The 27,172-nt window shown below is 40.3% G+C and overlaps 2 protein-coding genes across 4 annotated transcripts; one reads left to right on the plus strand and one right to left on the minus strand.

Moving 5' to 3' along the window:
* The first annotated feature begins 67 nt into the window (after positions 1-67).
* On the plus strand, positions 68-18,390 carry bbs4 (Bardet-Biedl syndrome 4). Of its 2 annotated transcripts, XR_001814624.3 has the most exons (18): positions 68-163; positions 2,659-2,701; positions 3,859-3,938; positions 4,026-4,089; positions 4,338-4,449; positions 5,114-5,186; positions 5,277-5,330; positions 5,960-6,087; positions 8,658-8,712; positions 8,805-8,873; positions 10,228-10,380; positions 10,514-10,685; positions 12,651-12,720; positions 12,806-12,950; positions 13,408-13,615; positions 14,809-14,948; positions 18,077-18,166; positions 18,256-18,390. XR_001814624.3 is itself a non-coding variant. In XM_047159852.2 (17 exons), exons 1-16 carry the CDS (start codon positions 137-139, stop codon positions 14,940-14,942), a joined length of 1,587 nt encoding a protein of 528 aa, XP_047015808.1. In that variant the 5' UTR covers positions 68-136; the 3' UTR covers positions 14,943-14,948; positions 18,077-18,266. The 2 variants fall into 2 exon arrangements, 1 of the variants encoding a protein (XP_047015808.1); XM_047159852.2 differs by having other exon boundaries at positions 18,077-18,266.
* adpgk (ADP-dependent glucokinase) lies at positions 15,589-26,502 on the minus strand. Of its 2 annotated transcripts, none has more exons than XM_017485636.3 (8): positions 26,365-26,502; positions 25,437-25,685; positions 23,256-23,481; positions 20,500-20,562; positions 20,225-20,345; positions 19,743-19,939; positions 19,160-19,258; positions 15,589-18,811 (listed from the first exon to the last, which is right to left on the minus strand). In XM_017485636.3, exons 2-8 carry the CDS (start codon positions 25,667-25,669, stop codon positions 18,245-18,247), a joined length of 1,506 nt encoding a protein of 501 aa, XP_017341125.1. In that variant the 5' UTR covers positions 25,670-25,685; positions 26,365-26,502; the 3' UTR covers positions 15,589-18,244. The 2 variants fall into 2 exon arrangements, with proteins under 2 accessions (XP_017341125.1, XP_017341123.1); XM_017485634.3 differs by having other exon boundaries at positions 15,589-18,814.
* Between the last annotated feature and the right edge of the window lie 670 nt (positions 26,503-27,172).

Below are 27,172 nucleotides of genomic sequence, written 5' to 3' on the forward strand. Positions count from 1 at the left end.
TTAATATAACGTCACACATAACGCCACCGTTTCTACACTGCGCTGGCGGTAGAGCGTTGCCTTAGTAACGGCTGTGCGTTTGGTGGCGCTGTGAGAAACCGGAAGTGCGTGTCCTTATAATCTGCTGCACGAAAGGATGGCTGACGACGAGACCGTCAAAACGGTGAGGATTTCATTAAACCGTTTGTTTAAACACATGTTTGTCCGTTTACTTTGTACGTCCTAAAGTGCAGTCAGTAGATAATTCATGTATTTATCATGTCGCGAATTGATTTTGGGGCTGTAGTGTGAAGCACAGCGCGAGGCACGAGCACAGCAACAAATTCTGCTTTCAGAGGAAATAATAATGGAGTAATAACACTTACATGAACATCTACACCTGGTCTGTTTAGTTTTCTGGAACAGCTGCACTTAGTGTTTACTTCGGGAAGTCCTAAAACGTGGCTTAATGTAGCAAAACAATGGCCAAGCTACATCAAATCTCTCTCACAAACACACACACACCTACCTTAATATCATAAACACCATCTACTCCTCAAAAGACAAAATAGTTCATAAAAAAACACACAGTCGTGTTCACTTTATGCCTTTTGGCCTCTTAATAAGCTTAACATGGCTTAATACAGTGGTTTTCAAAGTGGGGGCCGCCAGGGGGCGCCCGGGGGCCTCAACAATTTGGTGTGAAAAATAAATAAATGTATGTTTTCTCTTTCTCACTCTCAGACACACACACACACACACACACACACACACACACACACAATCAATTCCTAATGTAATGTAAAGATGTAATTATTATTTTTTTTTTAAAAAGGGGGATATATTCAGAAGTCTGTATTTTTAATGTGTTTTAAAGACATCTTGCAAAAGGGGGGCCTCAGTCAAATTTTAATGCCTTTTGGGGGGCCTTGCCCTGGAAAAGTTTGGGAACCACTGGCTTAATATATTAAAACAAAGCACATATACACACCAAATTTCACTCACTTTTTTATGCACCAGAACTGCTGTCTATTATCAAAATAATAATCCCTTAAACTAAATATAAATCACAGTTAAGCATATTCCCATTCGAACCTTATTATAGGCTAATGAACAAGTTAATGTGTTCAACAAGGTGTCCGAACAGCGACCCAGAAGGACCACATTTTTTATCACGCTTTATTAATCATAACTACTGTCCAGTCTGAAAATAGCGATGCCATTAAACTAACTGTAAAATGTAAGAGCCTCACCGCTCCAGGGTCCGATCCTGAGCTCGGGTTACACACGCTGTGTGTCTCTGTGCATGTTCACTACATTCGGGATGGCCGATTCGGACTGTATCGTGATATTTCATGGTAAATTTTTAGCGGTAACGATATGAAAATTGTAACATTCGACATTCAGTCATATCTTTTTGGCCACTAGTCACATCAGCGTACAGGGGTCGGTGTTATTGCTTGATGGGTTTCCACACTTTACAAATCACAGGCGTTCGATTCACATCTGATACTCTGTATCCGAACCACTTCCGTACTATGGAGGAAGCGCCTTTTTTGGGGATTAATTCTTCTTCCTCGCCTCCCTCTGTGCTTGTTCTAAGTGCGAGACGCCCACGTTGCAGCGTGTAAACACATCATCGGCTGTACCGTTAATATCGCAGGAGGACCAATTCTTATTAGGGAGGAATATATCATGATAATGAGACTTTATTGGTCACATATACAGTAGAGCACAGTGAAATTCTTTTCTTCATATACCCCAGCCTGTCAGGACGTTAGGGTCAGAGTGCAGGGTCTAAAAGTAAGCAGTTAAGGTTCTGGGTTACTGATCGGAAGGTCAGGGGTTCAGGCCCCAGCACTTCCAAGCTGCCACTGTTGAGCAAGGCCCTTAACCCTCTCTGCTCCAGGGGCGCTGTATCATGGGTGCATCCACCACTGCCCATCATGGACGATACAATATGGCACAGCCCTACTCCTCGTGGGTTTCCCAAAAACATGCCAGTAGGAAAACTGCCCCTAGCTTTGAAGGGTGTCTGAATGGGAATAGCGTCTAATCCAGGGTGTATTCCCACCTCGTGCCAGGGATTCCTGGGATAAACTCTGGATCGTTACAATCCTATCCAGGATAAAACTGAGCTTAATATGCTTTACATTTAGTTTAAGGAGTCATTATTTTGATAGTAGACAGTAGTTCTGATTACTGAAGTGTGTTTTAAGGTCATTAAACTGCACTATAATGGGTTTCTGTAGAACTGAAAACACTCGACATAAAAATGATTGCAATCTTTTTCAATCACGTTTTGTTCTTTGGTCAGTAGATAGTGTTTATGACAAGGTAAGCATGTGTGAGAGATTTCTTTCCTCAGGTTCTTCTACTTCTTCAATATGGAGAATAATTTAGCCTTGGTTCTTAAGACCACGTTTTAGTTGTCCTGTATGGACTATCAATTCATACTTACTGTCAGAAATCTACTGGCAGGAAGGTGACGTTACACGAGATTTTGTATTTCTTCTTGCGAGTGTTTATACGGTTCTAAGCTGATTGATTGTCATTAAATTGTCATTAACAGCAGTGACGGTTATGTATTTGTAACCGAAATGGAGTATTCATATAGTATTCATGTGTATCTAGTGTTACAGTGTATTTTTGATATTTTGATCTATTTATTGACTTTAGGAGGATTCGCTACCTGTGGCCACGAAAGCCCGTCCTAAAAAAGGTACGTACCTGAAGTCCAGGTTTCAGAGCTGTTCATGTGCTACCCCATGCTGTGAGCTAACTGAAAACATTAAGAGAGATCATTTCTAACATTATGGTCCTGCTGAATGGACCCATTGCACTTCCAGAAAGACGTGAACTTTAATTTGGGCTCTGGAAAGCTCTTTTTTGAGGGTGCTGTAGAGTGTACTGTGCTTGGTAAGATGTGTAAGATACGTTCACTGATGCTCAAGAAGGCAACACGATACATTAAGAGCCAGGGGGGTGTAAACTTTTTAACAGGATGATCGATGTAAATTGTTATTGTCTTCTGGGAAACATGTAAATATCTTATCTCTTGTAAAATCACAGAAGACTACAGGCCAATATTTCAGAAAGTTCATTTGATAATGTTTTTACCTCAGATTTTCTGTAATTTAATGGCAGTTTGGAGAGGAATATAGGGGATTAATAGTTTCGATTCTGTTTTATTAATTTTTTTTGTGTGTGTATTTTAATTTATTACTCTGACACTCATCACCTCCAGGTACAGTTGTAACTGAATGCATAGTCTGAGTAATGTTTATCACCTTTTTGCTCTGACTGTCATTCTTCAGTTTCTCCTGTGGATGGTGCTGTTTGTTGATTTTTCATGCACTGGTTTGGTTTGAAGAGGATTAAAGCTCGGAGAGAAAAGTCTGTCCCGATATAGAACGGCTTGGGATCAGATTTTGCCAGCAGGCTTGTGGGCATGCTAAGTAATACGCAGATGCACCTGGAGTGTGGAAGCTCCATTTGTTTTAGGATTGAGGACTGGGAGCTGTACATGCTCTCCTGCAGTGAGACCCTGAGACTAGGCACAGTGGCATAAGCAGCAAATAAGACACCGATTATTGTCCTTTTTTTTTATGTTTAACCAGTTCTCCTCGTGTAAAACATTTTGAACTCCCCCTCTTTTTCTATTCTCACCCGACATTTAAGGTGAAGTGTGACCTGAAATGGCACAAAATCCTGCATAGGTTACTATATTGAAACAAAATACCTTTATTGCTACCTAATATTTTGTTGCAGCAGGCTGGTTGCACATGGTTATATCACAAGGTCACACTAATGTAACTTAATAAACCTGGAGATTTGGTGATGGCTTATATATACAATGTATTATATTTCTTATCTCAGCCCCAGAGCTCCCGATACTAGAGAGGAGGAACTGGCTCATCCATCTACACTACATCCGTAAAGACTACGAGACGTGCAAGGTGCGAGGTCTTCTTCTTCTGGCAGCTTCTTCAACTTCTGTCACCCTTGTTCCTTCATTGTGTAGAATTTGTTTCATATCTTCTCAGATGATTATAAAAGAGCAGCTGCAGGAGACTCAGGGCATGTGTGAATATGCCATATATGTCCAAGGTAACCTCTAACTACATGCAGTTCTTACGTTATGTCGCTCAAAGTTGCTGCTGTGGTTTCAGACATTTCAGTGTTTTTGAATATAACCTACAGGAAACACTTTTTTTAATAAATAGGGTTAATGTGTGATGGGCACCCATTATTGCTATCCATTACTACTACCACTACTACTGCACCCTTTTCTAAGTCTGTAATGACAGTTCCCTTCGGTAATGTGTGTGTCTGTGTGTGTGTGTGTGTGTGTGTAGCTCTGATCCTACGTGTAGAGGGGAATATCCAGCAGTCTCTAGAGCTGTTTCAGAGCTGTGCCATCCTCAACCCCACCAGCTCAGACAACCTCAAACAAGTGGCTCGCTCTCTGTAAGCATCCTGTGTTGATACACTACCAGTCAAAAGTTTAGACACATTCTTTATTTATTTTTCACATTTTAGAATAATAAAGATATAAAGAAAAGTCATCAACACTCTGGAGTAACACAAATGGAACTATGGGAATTATGTTGTGATAAAAGTAAATAAATAAATAAATAAAAATAATTTAATATTTTAGCATCTTCAAAGTAGACGCCCTTTTTGTCTAGAATTTCCAGAAATGTATTCTTGGCGTTTTCTCGACCGATTTCTTGAGGAATTTCCCCGAGATGCTTTTTAAACAGTAAGGAGTTCACACCGACGCCGGACTCTTATCTGCTGCTTTCCGGAATATTTAGCTACGAGTCGTCCATTTACATAAAGATTTTTTTTGTAACTAAAATGTTAGTTTTCTAATGAAAGAAATGAATGTGTCAGTACGATGATATTTTTGTCTACAACACCGATTTCAAACATTTAATCACACACCTTCAGATCAAAAGCTTTTAAACATCATGAGAAACGTTTCAGTTGAGTGTCCACAAACTTTTGACTAGTAGTGTATGTCTTGTTTTTTTTTTTGTTTGTTTGTTTTTTTGTGAAAATTTGTAGATTCTGCCAGAAAGAAAGTAATGTTGTGTGTGTGTGTGTGTGTGTGTGTGTGTGTGTTCAGTTTTCTCTTAGGAAAACATAAGGCTGCCATTGAGGTTTACAATGAGGCGGCTCGACTCAATCAGAAAGACTGGGTAAAAGTTCCTAGCACTTCTAATAATTATTACCCACAACTCTGAAATGTATACTCTGTAGCACAAAGTGACATTTCAGTTTATTTGCAGGAGATCAACCATAATCTCGGAGTTTGCTACATCTACACCAAGGACTTCAAGAGTGTAAGTTGGCCGTGGTGTTCTGTGTTGTAATTTCGGTCAGTCAGTTTACATTACATGGGCAAACGTTTGTGGACACCTGACCATCACAAGCCATATGTGGTTCTTCAGCAAACTTTTGCCACAAAGTCTGAAGCACACAATGGTTTAGAATGTCTTTGTATGCTGTAGCATTACAGTTTCCCTTCACCAAACCTGTTCCAGCATGACGATGACCCTGTGCACATAGCTAGCTCTATGAAGACATTTTTTGCCAAGGTTGGAGTGGAAGAACTCGAGTGTCCTGCACAGAGCCCTGACCTCAACCCAACTGAACTGGAACACCGATCGCACCCCAGACCTCCTCACCCGACATCACTAATGCTCTTGGGGATGAATGCAGCACAAATTCCCACAGTCACGCTCCAAAATGTAGTGGAAAGCCTTCCTAGAAGAGTGAAGGTCATCATACTAGCAAAGTGGGACTAAATGATGGTCAGGTGTCCATATACTTTTGGCCATACAGATTGTGTGTGTGTATACACATATTTTATATATATATAAAACTTATAATTAACATATGGATTACTGATTATCTTATTTAGTGTAGTTTTGTGGCTGCTTTCAAGTTTGACCCTCTGACTTGTATGCAGGCTGAGGAGCATCTAAACACGGCGCTGCAGCTTAACAAGCACGACATGACTTACATGATGCTGGGAAAGAGCTATCTGCTACAGGGAGACACAGAGAAGGCCATTGAGATCTACAAGAGTGCAGTGGAGTAAGCCTGTTCTTGCCTTAACGCCTCTGGTCGGGTTCTGCTATACTGTATCACAAGTCCATTGGCATTGCCAAAGTGCAGTTTCAGATGTTAACTTTTTCAACCAAATCTTTTTCTAGCTCTGAGCCTTGTTTTCTGTGACCCAGAAGACACATGATCAAAGGCGCTTTGTGATGAGAGTAACCTCAGATGCCTCTTAGAGATTCACAGCAAGTGGTGGTGGCAGATAAAGTCAACGCTTTAGGGAAAAACGGCAGGCTGGGATGAGACGCAGAGCAGTGGCTGTAATTAATCACATTTACAGGCTGACTGTTAAAGAAAGAACATTTTTAAGAGCTTTGAGTGAGGATTCTTTAAATATCAGAGTCACGTCTTAAACGGATTTCACACGTTGATTGGATATAGCTAACAAAAGAATCAGTGGTATTTACCACCCTAGTGAACGTTGTTTGATTTATTTATTTATTTATTTTTGTTGCTTTTATTGACTTTAGGAAATAACTTGTTGAGGTTGTTAGTGTATACTCTGGCACAGATATCAGAGGAACTCTAGGAGAGTAAATACGTGGAGGCAGAAGAGCTGCTGCGAGCACAGTATGTGTCCTCATCTTTACCATGGCCCTCCTGTAGAGCGGCTGAATTAGTAATGTTGATCTGCTTTAATGAGCAGTGCCGGGCTTCTCCTGAAGCAAGAAACCTCGGTTTCCTCGGCTCATTTACACTAGAGATAGAAGAAAGAGCCGTACTCCCTCTGTTCTTCCTCCGAGCCAAAATGAATAACTAACAGCTTGCTGAGATGAGCTGCACCGAGAAGAGAAAGTAGAAGACAAATATAATGCTGCTAGGCAGAAAATGGCGAATGTCTTGGTTGTTACAGAGCGAGCGAGGTTGCATTAACATCCTCGATATTCATGGCAAAATATTTAGGTCAGACCTGTTCCAAATTTTAGGATTGAAAGTAGATCGATTAAGAATGAGAAGAAAGATATGTTAAGAATGATGTCATTGTAACACCATTGTAGTTGAAAACACTTTATCTGTGTCGACAGTATGTAGTAGAGCGTTTGGTCATTTGCCATTTACCTAAATTTTACATGGTCTATAGGGTGGTGCTTGAAAGTTTTTGAACCCTTTAGAATTTTCTATATAGCTGCATAAATATGACCTAAAAACATAATTGGATGTTCACACAAGTCCTAAAAGTAGATAAAGAGAACCCAATTAAACAAATGGGAAGAAATTATTATACTTGGTCATTTATTTATTAAGGAAAATGAGCCGATATTACATATCTGAGAGTGGTAAAAGTATGTGAAGCTTTGTTTTCAGTATCTGGTGTGACCCCCTTGTGCAGCAATAATTGCAACTAAACGTTTCCGGTAACTGTTGATCAGTGCTGCACATCATCTTGGAGGAATTTTAGCCCGTTCCTCAGTACTCAGTAGCTTCAACTCTGGGATGTTGGTGGGTTTCCTCACATGAACTGCTTGTTTCAGGTTCTTCCACAAGATTTCTATTGGATTAAGGTCAGGAATTTGACTTGGCCATTCCAAAACATTATCTTTATTCTTCTTTAACCGTTCTTTGGTAGAATGACTTGTGTGCTTAGGGTTGTTGTCTTGCTGCATTACCCACTTTCTCTTGAGATTCAGTTCACGGATAGATATCCTGGAATTTTCCTTCAGAATTCGCTGGTATAATTCAGAATTCATTGTTCCATCAATGATGGCAAGTCGTCCTGGCCCAGATGCAGCAAAACAGGTCCAAACCACGATACTACCACCACCATATTTCACAGATGGGATAAGGTTCTTATGCTGGAATGCAGCATTTTCCTTTCTTTCTTTCCGTTCTTCCTCTTTCCTTTGTGACCTCATGGACTTTTACACGTCTTGCGCTTGGAGTGATCTTTGTTGGTCTCCACTCCTGGTGAAGGTAACAGTGGTCTTGAATTTCCTCCAATTGTACACAATCTATCTGACTGTGGATTGGTGGAGTCCAAACTCTTTAGAGATGGTTTTTATAACCTTTTCCAGCCTGATGAGCATCAACAACTCTTTTTTGGAGGTCCTCAGAAATCTTTGTTCGTGCCATGATACACATATGTGTTATAAAGATCAGACTTTGGTAGGTCTCTGTTATTTAAATGAAACAGGTGCTCACTCACACATGATTGTCATCAAATTGATTAAAAACACCTGACTCTAATTTCACCTTCACATTAAACTGCTAATATTAGAGGTTCATGTACTTTAGCCACTCACAGATAGGTAATATTTGATCATTTTCTTGAGACATTGTCTCATCTGTTTAATCTGGTTCTCTTTATCTACTTTTAGGGCTTGTGTGAAAATGTAATCTTTTAGGTCATATTTATTCAGATACATAGCAAATTCTAAAGGGTTCACAAACATTCAAGCACCACTGTTTGTATGTAGGTGTATATATATATATATATATATATATATATATATATATATATATATATATATATATATATATATAATTTATTTATTTATTTATTACTTTTTTTGTGGATACTTCATCCTTGCAGTTGATGTGTTTTGTAGGTTTTCCCCAGAGAACACAGAGTTGCTGACCACACTGGGACTCTTGTATATGCAGGTCAGTTTCAGCAGGCAGCCTGGGCTTGAAACCTACTCTTGCCTTGGATGGTCCATATTTCAAATTCATAACATGTTTGTGTTTCTTCTTAGCTCGGAAAATATCAGAGGGCCTTCGAACATCTTGGGAATGCTCTGACATATGACCCAAACAATTACAAGGTCAGAAAAACTTCCATTTCAAGTAATACAGTTGCAATCAAAATGATTCAACCCCCATTGCAAATCAAGTTTATTGTCGGAGTTTACAGACTTTCAGCTGTTTGCAATAAACAAATCAAACAAAAACAACTGAAATAGTTCAACACAATGAATGCTTCAAGTGGTTTCCCCAAATTCAACTGAAAATGCAACTTATAATGATTTCTCCAGTCTCAAAATTATTCAACCCCTTCATGGCAAGCATCTTTAGTACTTAGTAGAGCGCCATTTTTACCGTTATGACCTGCTGCAAACGAGATGCGGCGCTTCTGGCAGCATTCCTGAAGAATCTTAGCCCATTCCTCATGATCAATGGCCTCCAGTTCAGTAATATTCTTGGGTTTGCATGCTGCAACCGCCTTCTTCAAATCCCACCAGAGATCTTCTGAGGTATGCTTGGGATCATTGTCCTGTTGGAAGGTCCAATGACGCCCAAGCTTCAGCTTCCTCACAGACAGCATAACGTTTTCTCCTAGGATTTCCTGATACTCCAATGAATCCATCTTATCTTCCACACGCTGCAGGTTTCCGGTGCCAGAGGATGCAAAGCAGCCCCAGAGCATCACCAAGCCACCACCATGCTTGACTGTGGACAGAGTGTTCTTTCTTCATTCTTCTTCCTCCAGACATACCGCTGATCCATCGTGCAGAAAAGTTCTGTTTCATCGCACCACAGAACAGAATCCCAAAACTTCTGTGGCTTATTTATATGATTTTGAGCTGAATTTTCTTGTGCTTTTTGGTCAGTAGCGGTGTACGTCTTGGAGTTCTGGTATGGAAACCTTCTGTGTTTAGTACGCACCTTACTGCGCTCACTGAAACCTCAGTGCCTGTTACCACCATGTCTTGCTGCAGGTCTTTTGCAGTCACTCGAGGGTTCTTCACAACTTGCCTTCTCAGAAATCTGGTTGCAGCTGTTGATGGCTTCCTTTTTCCACCCCGTCCAGGTATTTCGTGTGTTCCAGCTCAAGCACACCTGGTGCAACTAATGAAGCCCTTGATTAGTTGCATCAGGTGTGTGCTTCAGACAACACCTCTTTTGCATATTTGTGCTGTTGTGAGGGATTCTATTCAGGGGGTTGAATTAATTTTGAGACTGGAGAAATCATTCTAAGTTGCATTTTTCAGTTGACTTTGGGGAAACCTGTTGAACTATTTTAATTGTTTTTGTTTGATTTGTTCATTGCAAACAGCTGAAAGTCTGTAAATTTTGACAATAAACCTGATTTGCAATGGGGGTTGAATAATTTTGATTGCAACTTGTCTTGCCTTTGAAGTTAAACGTAATATACTCAGTGGGTGTGTTTTCCCCCAGGCCATCCTGGCAGCAGGAAGCATGATGCAGAGACATGGGGATTTCGATGTGGCCATGAATAAGTATCGTGTGGCAGCTTTCACTGTGCCTGAAAGCCCCCCGCTCTGGAACAACATTGGCATGTGCTTCTTCGGCAAAAAGAAATATGTAGCTGTGAGCTTTAGAGTTTTTCACCTTGTGTCGTTAAATATTTCTATGATGCCACAATAATGATTTCTGCCTTCTTAATTTAATTTTGTTGTGCTTTTTTTCCCCTCATTCTTTCCCCCGTTTGTTTGTTTCTCAGGCTATAAGCTGTCTGAAGAGAGCAAACTACCTGTCTCCATTTGACTGGAAGGTCTTGTATAATCTTGGTCTGGTGCATCTCACCATGCAGCAGTACGCCTCAGCCTTCCACTTCCTCAGTGCTGCCATTAATCTGCATACACGCATGGGAGAGCTCTACATGCTACTCGCAGGTATTGACACCTCTTTACTTCCTTCCTTCCTAATCTAAATAGAGGGAGAAAAAGATTAAAATGGTGTTAGTGTAGGTCTAATCAAATTAATTCAAGCTTACTTTATAATGTGACTGTAAGCATACTTCTGCATAATTTGACATTTTTACACAAGAACAACATGCAATAACCAGTGTCATTATGCAACATAAGATCACACAAGTCTCCGGGGAGCCTTGTGCACACTGTAGCCTCAGTTTCCTCTTCTTGGCTGACAGGAGTGGAAATTGATGTGGTCTTTTGCTGTTGTAGCATATCCTCCTCAAGATTCGACGTGTTGCGCGTTCTGAGATGCCTTTCTGCTCACCAGAGTGGAGAATGGACAGGAGAATGGCCGGACTGGTACAAGCTGACAGGAAGGCTACAGTAACTCAAGTAACCACTCTTTACAAACGTGGTGAGCAGAATGGCATCTCAGAGCGCACAAAACACATGGTGGATTAGTTACAACAGCAGAAGACAACTGCTCCTGTCAGCCAAGAATCCTGTTACATACAGTTACATAGCGCTTTTCTAGACACTCAAAGCGCTTTACATTGTATGGGGGGGATCTCCTCAACCACCACTAGTGTGTAGCATCTACCTGGATGATGCCATAGTGCACCAGAATGCCCGCCACACACCAGCTATTAGTGGAGAGGAGAGAGTGATGCAGCCAATTCAGAGATGGGGATATTTCGGGGGCCATGATAGAGAAGGGCCAATGGGGGAATATCGTCAGGACCCAAAGGTTATACCCCTACTTTTTTACGAGAAGTGTCCTGGGATTTTCAATGACCACAGAGAGTCAGGACCTCGGGTTAATGTCTCATCCGAAAGATAGTGCTGTTTTCCCCATCACTATACAGGGGCATTAGGCCTCTGGCCTCACCAATACCACTTCCAGCAGCCACCTTAGTTTTCCCCAAGAGTTCTCCTACCCAGCTACTGGCCAGCCTCAACCCTGTTTAGCTTCAGTGGGAATCCAGGCTGGAACTGCAGGGAGATATGGCTCTGGCAAGGAATTTGAGGCTGCAGTGAATGTACACTCACCAGAGATTTACCACTCTTTACAACCATGGTGAGCAGAAAAGCATGTCAGGACATGTTGACCACTGAGGCAGATTGGCTGCAACGTGGAGATTTGAAAGACTTTCAGTTCATTTATAGCCTACTCACAGAAGTTTTCTGATTGATTAATACAGGAATAATTGGTTAACTTCAGCAGTTTTAACTAGACAGCGCTCGAGCTAATCTGTCAATGCATTAGCGGTCGACCAATTAATCAGTTAATCAGCGCCAATAACCCATTGCTGGAACTATTGGTTATAGGCAAAAATCCACACCGATAGTTTTTTCCCAGTTTCGCCAGTCGCGAGAGCAGCTGAGAAGTGTCCGCCGTCGTTATACAGTACAAGAGAGACCACTAGAGGCGAAATAAAAATTACCACAGCCGGATCTTGTTCTGTTATTTGACACGTTTTTTTATTCGTTATTTATTTGTTATTTGGAGCGTTACGTTTTGGTTGAGTTTGGATGTATGTCTTATTTACTTTAATATTTATTAAGAGTTTATATATATATATATTTCATTTTAAAAAAGTAAAAACATTTTCATTGTACAGTCAGTACTGTTTATTTTTAAAATAAAGTTCAGCAATATATTACTTTGAGTGTTATATTTTCATTCAGTATCGATTTAAAAAAACTAAAACGATTTATTAATCAGTATCGGCAGGTAGGTACCGCCCAAATCAGTCTATCGGTCGACCTCTACAAAGCATAGCCTCTAAAATTTCCATTACATATGTACTGTGTTGTTGTATTGCGCTGGTTATTTATTGTCGAGTTCTGAGCAATCTGATCAATAGAACGTTCTCATAGTCTTGTTTTGCTCTATAGGTCTAGGTGTTGACTAATAGTTGTTCATGTCTTGGTTTGTGACAGTCGCCTTGACCAATTTGGACGACGTAGAAAATGCGCGCAGGTCATACGAACAAGCCGTTCAGCTGGATGAGTAAGTCTTCTAAATTTTCGAAGAAGCTGATTTCCACAGGCTATCCGAAGGTGACACTGTCTCTGGTTTTCTGTGTCTCTACCAGGTCCAACCCTCTGGTGAATCTGAATTTTGCAGTGCTGCTGTATAATCAGGGAGACAAGAAGGCAGCACTAGAGCAGTACCAGGAGATGGAGAAAAAAGTCAACACGTTGATAGAGCACAACAGCAACACTGAGTTTGACCCTGAGGTAGAACTTCACTAAACAAATACAGCTCAGAGTTGGGATGATATAATGCCACTCATACTGTAGATAAGTGAAGGACACTAGAAAATATGAAATACTTAGATACAAATAAACAGCAGTGTTTAGTATTGAATTAGAAACACTATTTGGGAATATTATATTTGTAAATGTTTCTGAGTAGTGATTAAATTAGGCTTGAACTCAATAAATAATTCATTTTTACTGTACTCAAATTCTTATCGTGTACCCGTTTAATGGTTTTAAATTCATCTCAGAAATCATATCCTCATGTCAAGTAGCTAATGTGAACTAGCAGTCTAGAGAAACCAGGGACTCACACATCTAGTCCTGTCTTCCCTTGCCAGTATAATTAGCCAGTCCATTAGCATTACTTAACTCATGTTAAAGCAAGAGTTCACTGCATTCATATACAGTGCACATGGCACTGCTTTCTCCACAGCTCATAGAGATGGCTCATAAAATGGGTGCAGCCCTTCAGGCTGGGGACAATTTATTCTGGTCGAAACCTGGCAAAGAGTCCAAGAGCAGCCAGCGCTCATCTTCCAGCAAGCAGTCCTCCTCCCAGCAGCCCCTGGGCTCTAATCAAGCCTTGGGTCAGGCCATGTCGTCTGCTGCAGGTTACAGCAAAAGCATGCAGCTGGCTGCAGGTATAACAATTCAGCATACTGGTACATTTATTTTATATGAACCTGAGTCGGACATGTTTCAAATCACACTAAGATTTTAAGTGGGTCATGGACACGTTCATTGATTAAACCAGCTGAAAAATTGTGTCAAGGTATTAGATCTAAGTACAAGCACTAGTACTGCACTTTGTTGCTGTGTTCTTAATATTTATTGTTTTACAAATAATAATGTAACATATAGTGTACAGTTAAAAAAAACTAATTCCACTGGAATACTAATTAACTCTCTAGAATGACCAGTGAATAACAATGACTATTTCACAGATATATCAAATATTGATGTGCTCGTCCTTCTAGATGTTGCAGTCATGGGTCAGAGCTCTTACTGCTCCATTCAGCTTCTATAGAGTTATTATTGCACCTTGTGGTCAAAAATGAGAACTGCAACAGAGTCCCATTGGGCCAGGAATCCCGCTGCCCTGCGCTTGTGAAACAAGCAGAGGACGGACAGTTAATGTCCGGGTTTCCAAATTGGACTAGTTTTAAATACCCCGATGGCTGCCAAGATATTGTTTTATAGCAAAATCTTTAGCATTAAATCCAATCATTTTCCGGGAAAAAAAGCAAAAATTGTCCGTCCATCAGAAATGTGAAATACTCCCACACAAAGGCTGAGGAAAATTGTCTTCCTTTTCCATTTTGATTTTCTGGGGGCTAGTTTTAGGTCTTTTGTGTGGTTTTTGAGGTGTGGTTCGGCTGGAAATGTTTTCTGAAACCTGGCAACCCTCGCACATGGAAAATACACCTGCTGTATCGAACGCAGTTGAACAAAAGGTACATCTAAAACTGCTAGACTCAATGCTGGATGACTACTGCCTTTTACAGTGCTACTAAAGATTTACGAATGGGTGTGTGAGTTTGTATGTGATTGTGCCCTGCGATGGATTGGCACCCTGTCCAGGGTGTACCCCGCCTTGTGCCTGATGTTCCCTGCGGTTGGCTCCAGGTTCCCCGTGACCCTGAAAAGATAAGCGGTATAGAAGATAGATGGATGGATTAAGGTTTACTAGATAGTAGCCTATAGCTTAAGACAAGCAGACTTCATTTTGTTTGAGATTGTCATTATCGATGTCATCCAGCTCCACCATCTCTGGACACCAGCCGCTGCCGCTCTCAGGTTCTGTCCATCCTTAACGTTCTTATTTCCTGTGTAGAGCCAGATGTGCAGAGTGCACCAGCACCCCCCTCTGAGCCTCAAGGAGATGCTGGACATGAAGGTGATGAAGCAGAAGAACTTCCCAAATCCAAGGAGAAGACAAAGAGCAAGCCCAGAGCAGTCGCAGAGTAGAGCTTGGTAAACAGTGTGTGTGTGTATGCTTTCTAGAGTATTTGTGTCCTATGAAATGTATAGTATATTTATTTTTGTAGGCATATTGCTTGTACAAAGAGTTTTTACATTATGATCTCTCTGTAAAAATATTGCTCGGATGCTTACTCGGTTCTTAAGAGTCTGCCACGTTCAAGCTTTTGTTTTGTTTTTTTGTTCACATCATTAATCAAATCTGAACCTGGAGAAATCCGAACACGTCACACAGTGTGAATACGTTCAATCAGAGTTACTACACGCGCTCAGGAATGATTTAGACGTGTACAGAAATGGCTTATAGTCCTTGCTGTGTTGTTTTAAGCACATTAACACTGACAGGGTTTTAATACGTAGAAAATGACTTCTAATGTAATGGAAAACTGTTTATACTTATCATTTTTGGAAATTATAATAAATATGGATACTTACATGCAAATATGCATTACATTAATGTAAAGCACCATGCTTTTCCATATACTGTATCTGAGCTTGGTGAGAAATAAACGAGTTCTGCTGTTTGCATCCCCCGCCCCACCCCCATTACAGTTTAAACTAGTCTATAATCTACCCAATCACTATCAATTTCTTCAAGAATATTTCTATAAATAAATAACATCAAGACAGTACATTTTGGATCAACAGAATATTTTATTGCTATAAAAATATAATTAAAACCTAAACCTTAACCTAAATAGTCCTGTTACCTTAATATCCTTTTGCATAATTTGTACAAACTAACTATTCTCAATTAAATGCGCTATACGGCACCCTAATATGGAGTCATTTTAAAGAAACAAACAAAAAAAAAGTGTCAAAAATACAGAGCTAAAGACAGAAAGAAAGCATAAAAAGGTAAATATGGCATGTTAACTGCAGAAACGGAGCTGCTGAAGACACGCCTTTTTCTTTAAAGGAGAAGAAAGCCTTAAAATAAAGAAAACGTATATTTGCATAAAACCAAATTTATAGTTCAATGATATGTGCAGCTTTTGGCAATCATCAGTCCAGATTAGAAACAGTTATCATATAGTCTTAGAATTATGTCTGTTTGCTTACAGTAGCAGCTTTATGACCTCTGAACCATCAAAACAACGAAATAAACCGACAGTCAGTTGGTAATGGCAGGATTTTTAAAAACTTTTTTTTTTTTTTTTTACAATTTCACAATCTCAACAAGCTACTGAATCATTTGAACACTATATATGTACAGACATGATCTGATTTCTGCTCTATCAAAGTAGGAATAGTACAAGACATGACTAAATAAGTAGGAAAATGTTCCCTTACATCCTTTCAGCCATTCAGCATAAAAGAGGCAGGATTTGTTTTCTTAAGTGAGTAAAATGATCTAAAACATGCTGAGGATGAAGTGAGTGCTGGTGTTCTTACAAATATTCTACGAAGCAGAACACTAAGATGTCCGGCATTTCTATAAGCTTGTGTATTGCCGTTCAGGTAGGTGCAAATTACAATACACAATTTCAGTAACCAAAAAAGTTTATGTTTTGTCCTATACTATCAGTCAAAAGTTTTGGACACATTGGACCAAATATATCTACTTTTCATTGTTTTAAAGACATTCTGATAAAAGCATACAGCTGAAATTTTTAAGACAGTTGTACATAGTGGAGTTAATGCCCATGTATAAATTTCAGAATCAACATGTATTTTTAATAAGTAGTTTTTACTTAAAATTATATTGTTTCCATGGACAAGTCAATTTTAGGAGAAGGAGCTTGGAGCTTGGTCTTTTCGGGAAAAGCTCCCTCATTAAGCTGGTTAAGACAGGGGCACGAATGTGCAAAGCTTCATAAGGAATACTGTTAGGAATTGAATCTTTATTATTATTATTATTATTATTATTATTATTATTATTATTATTCAGTCCATTCTGAAACCCTGGATTGCAAAATCAAGCGAACTCCACAATATTCCTAGGAGCTTGAAATTTGTCAAAATTCCCGCAGATTCGGGCCAAGATGCATCGTGTGCGCATTCAGCCAAAGTCCTCTTTGATTCACGTGCGTCGAACATGAGTGCAGCTAAAAGGTCTCATTTACCGACAAACATCACTGCGAAACACCGTGCTAAACAGTTTAGTGGAATTGCAATTTCACCAAAAAAAAAAAAAAAACCTCTCCAAATTCCATCGCAAGTTTTGAAAAACGACGCAGCAATATCGAGTATTTTTGGCCACGACAATCAAAACAAAACAAAAAAACTAATTTCCACAAAATCCTGTAGGGACTGATTATTATTATAAAATAGTAAAAACCCTTCCATGGGTAAGGGTGTCAAAACTTGTGACGTATGCGAGAATTAGATAGTTTTAAATACCAGTAATAGATTCATTAAGTTATCCCTCCTATTATGTTGGCCTCCTATTATTATTTGGCCCATAACATCCATGATGTTATGGGCCAAATGACTTCAAGTTTAATTAAATACACACCAAAAAACCCCAGCAAACAAAAGCTTAAAACAGTAAACCTTTATTATGGCTTGTTTGAGACAAGCCATAAGAAGAAATATTTGCATATATGTAAGTGAGGAAAAGTCAAAGAATCCCAAAGAGAAGATTAAAAGAGTATTTCAGACATCTCAAATGTGGAAATGGGTCAAATTGACCCATAACATAATAGGAGGGTTAAACAAGTCCAGAAAGCCATATAGAAGCATAGTTTTAGGTTGGTTGTTTTTTTTTGTTTTTGTTTTTTGTTTTTTTGTTTTTTTTTGGGGGGGGGGGGGGTATATTCGTATTTTATTCGCATAATAGTTTTGGTTAGGGCATTTGATTTCATTGGGTGCCTGTAGGATTCTCAAGCCATTTTTATTTTCATTTCATAGCAGCTCATGGTTCCTGTTAATAAGTAGGTCATGGTCATAGTAGTCAATGAAAAGTCAATGGTCTGGAGGAGAAAAAAAATAAAAACAAAAACAGCATTTTCTACTCAGTGCAATAATACAGTCTCAAGTAAGACTAAGTACAGTACTCACCAAACGGATTGAAGACTACGCACCGAGTTCGCACAAGAAGACAAAGTAAGGATAAAGTCTCTTTCCTGTACCCATGAAAAACATCCTCTCTTCCTCCATTTCTCACTGTTCACATTAAGGTCTAAGTGACTGGAAGAGCACCTACAGGAACATCTATACAGCTGGTTAGATGCTTAGCGGCACTGTAGAGAGGACCAAGAGTAAGGAAAGTAAGTGTTTTTAAGACATTGTTATTGGACCTCAGGGACTCTAAATACCTTAAAATAATAAACAAAAAAAGTTCACTTTCACTCATCAGACTGTAGCTGGGGCACAATCTCCGAGTAGAGGAGTCCTTCTGCTGAGATCGCGTCCCCCAGCCCTACTGTCCGCAGCGGCTGTTTGCATACGAGTACTGGACTGAGATGGAAGGACACGTTCCCCCTTCGCCACACCGTCACCGGATTGAACGGGTCCAAAACTAAGCCCTCTTTCGGTTCTGAGAAAGAGCTGTAGAAGCTGAGCGGAGCCTTCAGCTCCACCTTACTGACGTCCACAGCTCGTAATCCGCAAGCCTGAGCGCTGGCAATGCGAGCCCCGGCCGCTACGGCTCCACGCTGGTTCCCCCAGTGGCCGTCAACCGTGGCCAGCACATGATAAGCGAGAGTGTGGAAGTGGATGCGGGTCAGATGGGCTTCAGAGTGCAGGTCGGCTCGGCCATACTGATCTAGGATCCAGAGGAGGATATCAGAGACGCGGCCCACGTCAGGAACGCCGTTCCACGAGCGGAGGTCAGAGTGAGGACCTCCAGCAGCCTGAGACAGGAAGAGCAGCTCCTGCTCGTTCAGGCCGATCGAGTTCACCAAAGGCAAGACCTGCTAACGAAAGAGCACACAGTATTGAATGTGGTACACACGATTTTCAGCTACAGAAGGTTATCCAATAAAGCTCCATTAAGTCCATATGTTATGAAACTTCAGTATCCATGTTTACACAATACAAATGTAATGCAGACCCTGCAATACGACCTTTAATCATAAGATAAAAAGGCATAATATTAAACCGTCTGTTATTACAAACAGTATAAAGTATGTTGGTCTAAACTTCCTCAACTCTGCTTTCTTGAAAAATATATGTAAGTTTAAATGATGAAGAGAATTTTGTCTAGCCCTTAGTATGGAATAAGGACTAGAAGAGGACATGTGTTAAACATATACATTTACCTCCCTGGTGATGATGCTCATGTAATCTCGATCAGTCATACTGGCCAGCTCCAGATGGACGGGCGCCTCATTGCGAACGTCAGAGAGGGCAACTGCAAACTGTAAGAGATTCAGTTACTTTTTAAGATCAGTATGTTTTTCTTACACTCTAGCCGGCAGCACCAGCGGTATTAGCATACAGACGTTTGAGAGAGTGTGAACCTAACTGCCTCGAAGACTGCCTAGTTAATAGTTAATCAGAAGGAAGCGTTATGGCACGTGGAAAAAATGGGCCATGGGCAAAAATCCGGTAGCATAGTCATCCGAAGGGTATACACCCACGCACACACACATACATACAGTTCGTGCACTCTATCAAGGTTCTATTGAGGCTGGCTTGACCACTGTCTGAAACACAGTTGTACTTACTTGATGCAAGTCTCACTCACATCTAAAAAAGATTGGCAGAGGCAATACCCAGAAACTAGCATTAGCTAAGCCTTATATATAAGCTCACAGAAATGACAAATACTTTATGGGTGGCTGATTACAATAATATAAACAGTGTATTTTAAATCCTACGTAGTTCAAACGTACAGCACACCTCTTTGAGTCTGTCCTCCCAAAGCTTACGCCCCATTCCCTCCATCATGTGGAGTCCAGACAGCACCACCAGCCCGGGCTGAAACTCCTCTAGACTTGCCACAAAGGTCTCCAAAGTGCTCATCTCCCCATTGGAGACGTCATGAGAGAAGATGAAGCGATTGGCTTGAGGGGCCTGACTCGATCCCCACTGCTCTCCTAAACAAACACACACACACACACACACACACACACACACACACACACACACACACACACACACACACACACACACACACAGAGAGAGCTGACTTTAGCTTTTACAGTCTGGTTAACAAGACCATCATTCTGGTAATAACACATCTCATACGTTCATAAGCCATTTTAAAAATAAACAGGTTTCCAAAAACTGTTAGTTTTTAATGAGACAAACACTCGCACATTATCTCTAGTAGACTTCTTGCATGGTCGTGCTTATACAGGGAAAGAGGAATCTGTCCTGACCTGCCTTGTACTCAAGGATGAGGTGATACTCATCAGTCTCCTGAAGTGATTGTGGTGGAACAACTATCTGTTCATCCAGCAATTCATGCAGCTTAGGCCCAATAGGGCCACACAAAAGAACCTAAGGGAAAACCAAACAAACAAATGGTGCTTTACCCCGATGAGGTATGTCTTGATGCATGAACAAGAACCGGCAGTCAGTAGATGTGTACATGCTACACTGTCTATGATTCATTGCAGACAGATAATCTACAGAGATGCGGATATGTACTCACCACCAGCTCTGGGTAAGAGGCGAGTTTCTGGCCAATCAGAGCGGCATTTCCTCCCACATACACCTACAGGAGACAGGAAATTGAGAAGCCAATGATTATGAAATATCCTCCATCACCCATAGGTATACAGTCCCTTCTGAAAGTATTGGAACAGCAAATTTTATTTATTTTTTTGCTAGACATTGAAGATATTTGGGTTTGAGATCAAACAATGAACATGACACGATAGATCAGAAGTTCAGCTTTAATTTCCTGATAGTTACATCTAGATGTGTTAAACAACTTTTTAAAAACTGGACTTTTGTTTGAACCCACATATTTTTTTCAAGTGATCAAAAATATAGGAACGTGTGACTAACAGGTGTTTCTTGTTGCCCAGATGTGCCCTGTTAAATTGACTTTAAAGAATAGCTCTGATTGTCTACTCTTGGTGTGAGACCTGGGTTTCACCTGTGAAGACTGCATTTGTTGATTAAAAAAAAAAAAAGAAGGATAAAAAAGCCGAGAAACAAGAAAAAAAATAAAATAAATAACAATCGATCAGAGCCATTGCACAAGCATTGAGCATAGCCAATGCAACAATTTGGACCATCCTGAAAGAGAAAGAAAGCACTGGTGTACTAACAACCAGACATGGAACAAGGAAAACAACAGCAGTTGATGACAGAAACGTTGTACTCATGATTCAAATTATTCAAGTCAAACACGGTGGAGGTAGTGTCATGGCTTGGGCTTGCAAGGCTGGCATGGGCTCACTAATTTGGTGATGCCAATGAGTCACAGGCTTGACGCAGTTATTGCAGGCAAGGGATATGCAACGAGTGGAAACGAGTCGTTAGTGATTCCAGACTTTACTTCCTGTACTAACCTACGTAGGTTTGTAACAAAAAGCCCCGCTTCTGCTCTTCATCGGCTGCTCGCTGACAGACGGAGCAGAAACTCGTTACGGTAGTGGGCGTTTCCTTTTTGAAACACGCTGACAGTGGTAGACCAATCACAACAGACTGGGACATCTGACCAATCAGAGCTGAGTATGCTCTCTGAAAGGAGGAGTTCCGAATGAATCCTTTATAACAATGAACGAGTCGTTTGTGACAACGGGGGGTGTAATGCTGCAGTTTAAATTATGAGTACATTAAAGTCTTTTTTGATCTTTGATGCATGTAAATCTACTGTATGAGAGCTTTAAAACAAAATTAGGTATGTTTCAAAACCATAATAGGTGCGCTTTAAGACTTATCTGTTCCAATACTTGGAGGTATGGTGTACTGCCACCAAAGGCATGTTCTAGGTTGTTTAACGCACCCATATAATATAAAATAATCAGGAAATGAACGCTGGAATTCTGATCCATCGTCTCTTGATCTGAAACCCAAATGTCTTCGATGTATAGCATAAAGAAAAAAAAAAGAGAAAAGAATCGGCCTTGCTGTTCCAATACTTTCGGAGGGGACTGTATCTTATTACCCGTGACCAGAATGCACTGTGAAAAACTGACTTGAAGCTTCAAAGCTGAAGAGGTCACGGGTGAGCCAAAACAAAACATACGTATGGAGTAATGCAAGAGCAAGCATGACTCGAGTCTGCTGCTGAAAATATTAATTACTGTCAACTAAGCAGAATTAAATCTGACACAGAAACTCAATCCTCCCTGGACTCAGCCTTCATTCAATATTTAAACTGTCAACTCTACTGAGGGAGCACTTTCTTTACAGGTCCCTAACATGTTTAATGGGTACAGGGTTCAGCTGTACTTATATATATATATATATATATATACACACACACACACACACCATACAAGTATTTGTGTTTCGCACTGGCGAACCAGAACATGCCGTGTTTCTTCGTGCAGTTACCGAATGCAGTCCAGTTTCTGCGTAATAAGGGTTTGTAATTACTGCCGTCAGCGATCAAAAATATCTTTCAGACTAATGTTTGTGCTCACACATTTCTTTATATTTGATTCTGAGAAGCATATTTATTTTCCTTCGAAGCCTTATGCAATGTATTATGCATAAAAACCACACCATCCTGCAACAACATAAATTCTGCTATCTATTTTCCAATTAAGCTAAAATCAACCAGAAGTACGCTACTAACAGTGCATTGGAAAGGAGACCTAGTTTAATTAGCTGGAGTAGTTTGGTTTTCGATTCATGTTGATCCCTGACTACTCTATGTAATGAGTTTTAAAAAAATGTCCATAATCACCATCCAGGAGCAAAACAAAGATACATCCTTGCACTGTACTACAGTCATAGCTGATTAACAGCTCTTACTTTGAAAACTTCACGTACTACGCTTATGTTTTTCTACTAGCCAGTATTCTGCACTGCAGTTACTTCCGGGATTCTTCTTCTTCATATAGGCCTGTAATCAGCCACATCTAAAACAAGGCATACACTTGGGTTATGCTCTTATTAGATCAAAAGGCCCTTCAAAAGCTAATTACAGTACTGCTAGTAGACCCGGTATGACTGTACTGTTATTTGGTGGATCGGCTATTTTTTCAGTCAGCGCAATTTGGCAAAGTTCTCCTCACATTCTGGCAGATATTAATAAAAACAAATAATAATCTGTTCAGATGTCGCAGAAAACAAATGATCCAATCCACTAGGACAAGGAAGTGGCTTTATTTGTTTGGAATTTAAATTGCAAATCCAGCCAGCTTCTGCTAACCTCTGCCAAAATCACTGGCTACACATTCAAAGCAACACCAACGACAACTCAACCCTAAAGCCAACACACCGTACCTGAGCGCCAGGATATTCAGCAGCGGCCCTTGCGATCCTTTGGAAGACTTCTTTATCCGAGAAGAAGCGCTCTGCGGCTGCTCCCCTTTCCATGTAGTGAATAAAGGCCTCTTTTAGGTCCTCTTTGGAGTGCAACACGTCGTGGTCATGTCCGGATCCCGGGTCAAGAGCCAAAGCCTGGAGCAAGCTGACGCCTGACACCACTACGTCAATACAGGCATTTACCCTGAGGAAGGAAACCAGAGATCAGCGCTGAGTCGTTGTTCCTAGGCGAAAAGTTTCGAGCTTTTTCTCTTTTCAGTTACTTGAGCCAGTTGAAACGGTTAGAACTTACATAGCGTAAAGCATCATAAAATTTCCGGTTGATATCTACAGTGGTGCTTGAAAGTTTGTGAACCCTTTAGAACTTTCTCTCTCTCTCTCTCTGCATAAACGTGACCTAAAACATCATCAGATTTTCACACAAGTCCTATACGAACTCCGATAGATCCCTGTTCTTTAAATAAAACAAGGCACTCAATCACACCTGATCGTCATCCCACTGATTGAAAACACCTGCCTCTAATTTCTTCCTTCAAATTAAACTGCTAATCCTAGCACTTCACATACTTTCACCCACTCATAGATATGTAATATTGGATCATTTCCCTCAATAAATAAATGACCGAATATAGTATTTATGTCTCGTTTGTTTAATTGGGTTCTCTTTGTCTACTTTTAGGACTTCTGTGAAAATCTGATGATGTTTTAGGTCCCGTTTATGCAGATATATAGAAATCTCTAAAGGGTTCACAAACTTTCAAGCACCGCTATATGTTACAGATATGTATGGAAATGGAGTGCATCAGTCTACACTTTTTTCGATGAATTAATTAGGTATTAACCGTTCTGCTGCTGACTGAGTCAGTCAGTCTTGAGTCAGAGAGTGCAAACGTGGTTAATCGAGAAGCCCATCAGCAAAAATTGAACGAAAGGAAGTGGTAGTGAGAAACGCAGAACCCGCTTAGTGACTTGTTCAAAAAGACAGAATCATCTGTGAATAAAACGTATGTAGGTTCTACATCACTCCCATGCTTCCCCAGAAAGTTCCAAGATGCCATATTCATAACGCAACATTCCGTGTGCTGCCACTTAGAAAGACCTGACCCATGTTTTCAGTAGACGAACGCCAAACTTTGTTGGAGCTATCCAATATCTCTTTTTCTTTCTTTTCGAACAGCAGTTTACTTTGTAGTGATTTTTCACTCAACTCGTACTGCGCTGGTCACTAGTGGGCGTTCCTACGGTTAGTTTACTTCCAGTCGTGACGGTTTTACTGAGTTACGGTACGTATATAAAACCAGCCATTTGATCTCTAAATATAAAAATGGAAGGAAATGCTTGTGTATAAACAAAACATGCATGCATCACTGTGTTCATGATTTCTGATGCCTATTTTAAGAGCCTCATGTACTGAAATAGCAATAAAAAAAAAACATGCTTTTTTTTTTTTTTAAATAAAATACTTCAAGCACAGATAAAGTGACTTTCGGTTTATTGGCTGTCGTTCTCAGGAAGAGGTGAAAAGGCGCCATTTGTCATGTGGTTAAATATCACAAGTGTGTGTGTGTGTACGTACACTACCAAGCAAAAGTTTAGACACACAAACTTTATTTTCCCCACATTGTAGAATAATAAAGTCATCAAAACTCTGGAGTAACACAAATGGAACTATGGGAATTATGTTGTGATAAAAAAAAAATTTTAAATTACAAAATAAATCAAAATAATTTAATATTTTAGCATCTTCAAAGTAGACGCCCTTTTTGCCTAGTACATTTCCTGAAATGTATTCTTGGCGTTTTCTCGACCGATTTCTTGAGGAATTTCGCCCGAGATTCTTTTTAAACTGTATTAAAGGAGTTCACACCGACGCCGGACTCTTATCGGCTGCTTTCCGGAATATTTCGCTCCGTTTAAATAAAGATGGTTTTTTTTTGGAAATAAAATGTTAGTTTTCTAATGAAAGAAATGAATGTGTCGGCACGATTATATTTTTGTCTGCAACACCGCTTTCAAACATTTAATCACACACCTTCAGATCAAAAGCTTTTTATAAAGATCACGAGAAACATTTCAGTCGAGTGTCCTAAAACTTTTGACTAGTAGTGTGTAAATATATATATTTACACAGAGACCTACCCGACAGCGATTCGACCCCATTGCCTTGCGGGTGCAGTGATGAGGGCGTCCCAGGCTCTGGAGATGGTCTCTTCCAGGTTCCGAGTACTACCTTCATGCTGTGAGGACAGTAGTGACTGAGGGATGGACTGGGTGATGAGACGTACCGCATGCTCCTGAAGCTTGGGGTTTGTGTGATAGAGGTAACCTACTGCAAGGGCCAGCAATGCCACTAGAGCAGCCTTCTTCCACATGGTTCAAGCAAAGGGTCTGGAACACAACCAGCCAAACATACACATACAAACACAACACAACACAACACAACACGGTTATTCATAAACGGTTGTATCCACACAGAAAGCAGAGACTTGTACAGACTCTCTTGTATACCTGAATACAGAGAACACAAAAGGGAACTTCACTGTTCACTAACTGGAATTATTAAACCACCAAAACAGTTGTTGTTGTTTAAGAAAGTGGTTGTATTCATTGATTACCAACCTACCAAAGTGGTTGAAAGTAACTTCTTTTCGTTTTAAGTGATTTTAATCACCACTGGATCTGATGCAACTTAAAAATAGTGCAGTGTTTGTTTTGGTGATCAGTCATCAATAAAGAGATCTAAATGACCTTACAAGCAGTCCAGCATGGTTCTGGCACAATACCCAACTATGTGTTTAGTGAAGCTTGCTAGTTAACAAAATACCTATTCAAACTGTGCAGTATTGCCATGGCTTCCCTGTATATCAAGTTCTCCCTAATGAGTAAACAAGCTGACTAGCTGCCTCTCTGCTCACATACACTACATTCAGCCCCATACAGAGAGCTAGCGTTAGCTTGACGTTTGGCTAACTAGCTAACAAATGCATCTATCTTACAATAAAACAGCAATAAAGTACGATGACGAAGACGTGTTTCTGAGTCGGGGATAAATGCAGTGCAGACTAACCTGAGAGATGAGTATGAAAGCCAGGGCTGTGAATGAGGCTGGCTGCTGAATGAGCTCCGGCGCCACGTCTGAAACGCGGAAGGACTTTAGTGTTCCTGCGTAGGGAGACTGGGTTACTGAGGGAGATACGCAATTTCCGTTCATTTACCGCAGTACTGCGGGTTGCTGAATAGCATCGTCGCTTTCTAAAGGAAGTCAACTCAGCCAGTTCACCAGTTAATTAGCGGTGTAGGCATGCTTGTACCCCTTTATAACTGTGTGAAACGAATTGCAGTACAGCCCTCAGTCGGTACACATTCATTTCATAGACTTTATTTAAAATGTACAATAATATTGTGTCTAGAGCGCTTTCTATTTCTGAACCTTCCACCAACAGAGCATATGACTTCCAACTTGACATTGGAATGACATTTGACATTGTTTATAAGCCTACTTGTATTCTGAGTTTTTGAGATTTGGATTAAACTGGTTCAGTTCCAGCTAAAATGGCTCTTAGGTAAAGGAGGTAAATGATACGTGTGATAACTTTGATGATCGAGATTTATTGGTCAAGTGTACTAGAAAATGCAAAGAATTTGTTGTTGAGCTCTTGTGCTTACAGGCATTGCATGTTACAGTTAGTTGGATAACACTGGTAATATAACAGAGGTGGGGCAAGACCGATAAGTGACAAGTCAAGACACAAGTCAAGACAGGCAAGTCACAAGTCAAGTCACAAGTCAAGTCACAAGTCAAGTCACAAGTCAAGTCACAAGTCAAGTCACAAGTCAAGACACAAGTCAAGACACAAGTCAAGACACAAGTCAAG

The sequence above is a fragment of the Ictalurus punctatus genome, chromosome 14 (genome assembly GCF_001660625.3).
Source record: "Ictalurus punctatus breed USDA103 chromosome 14, Coco_2.0, whole genome shotgun sequence".
In the NCBI taxonomy this organism is placed as follows: domain Eukaryota; kingdom Metazoa; phylum Chordata; class Actinopteri; order Siluriformes; family Ictaluridae; genus Ictalurus; species Ictalurus punctatus.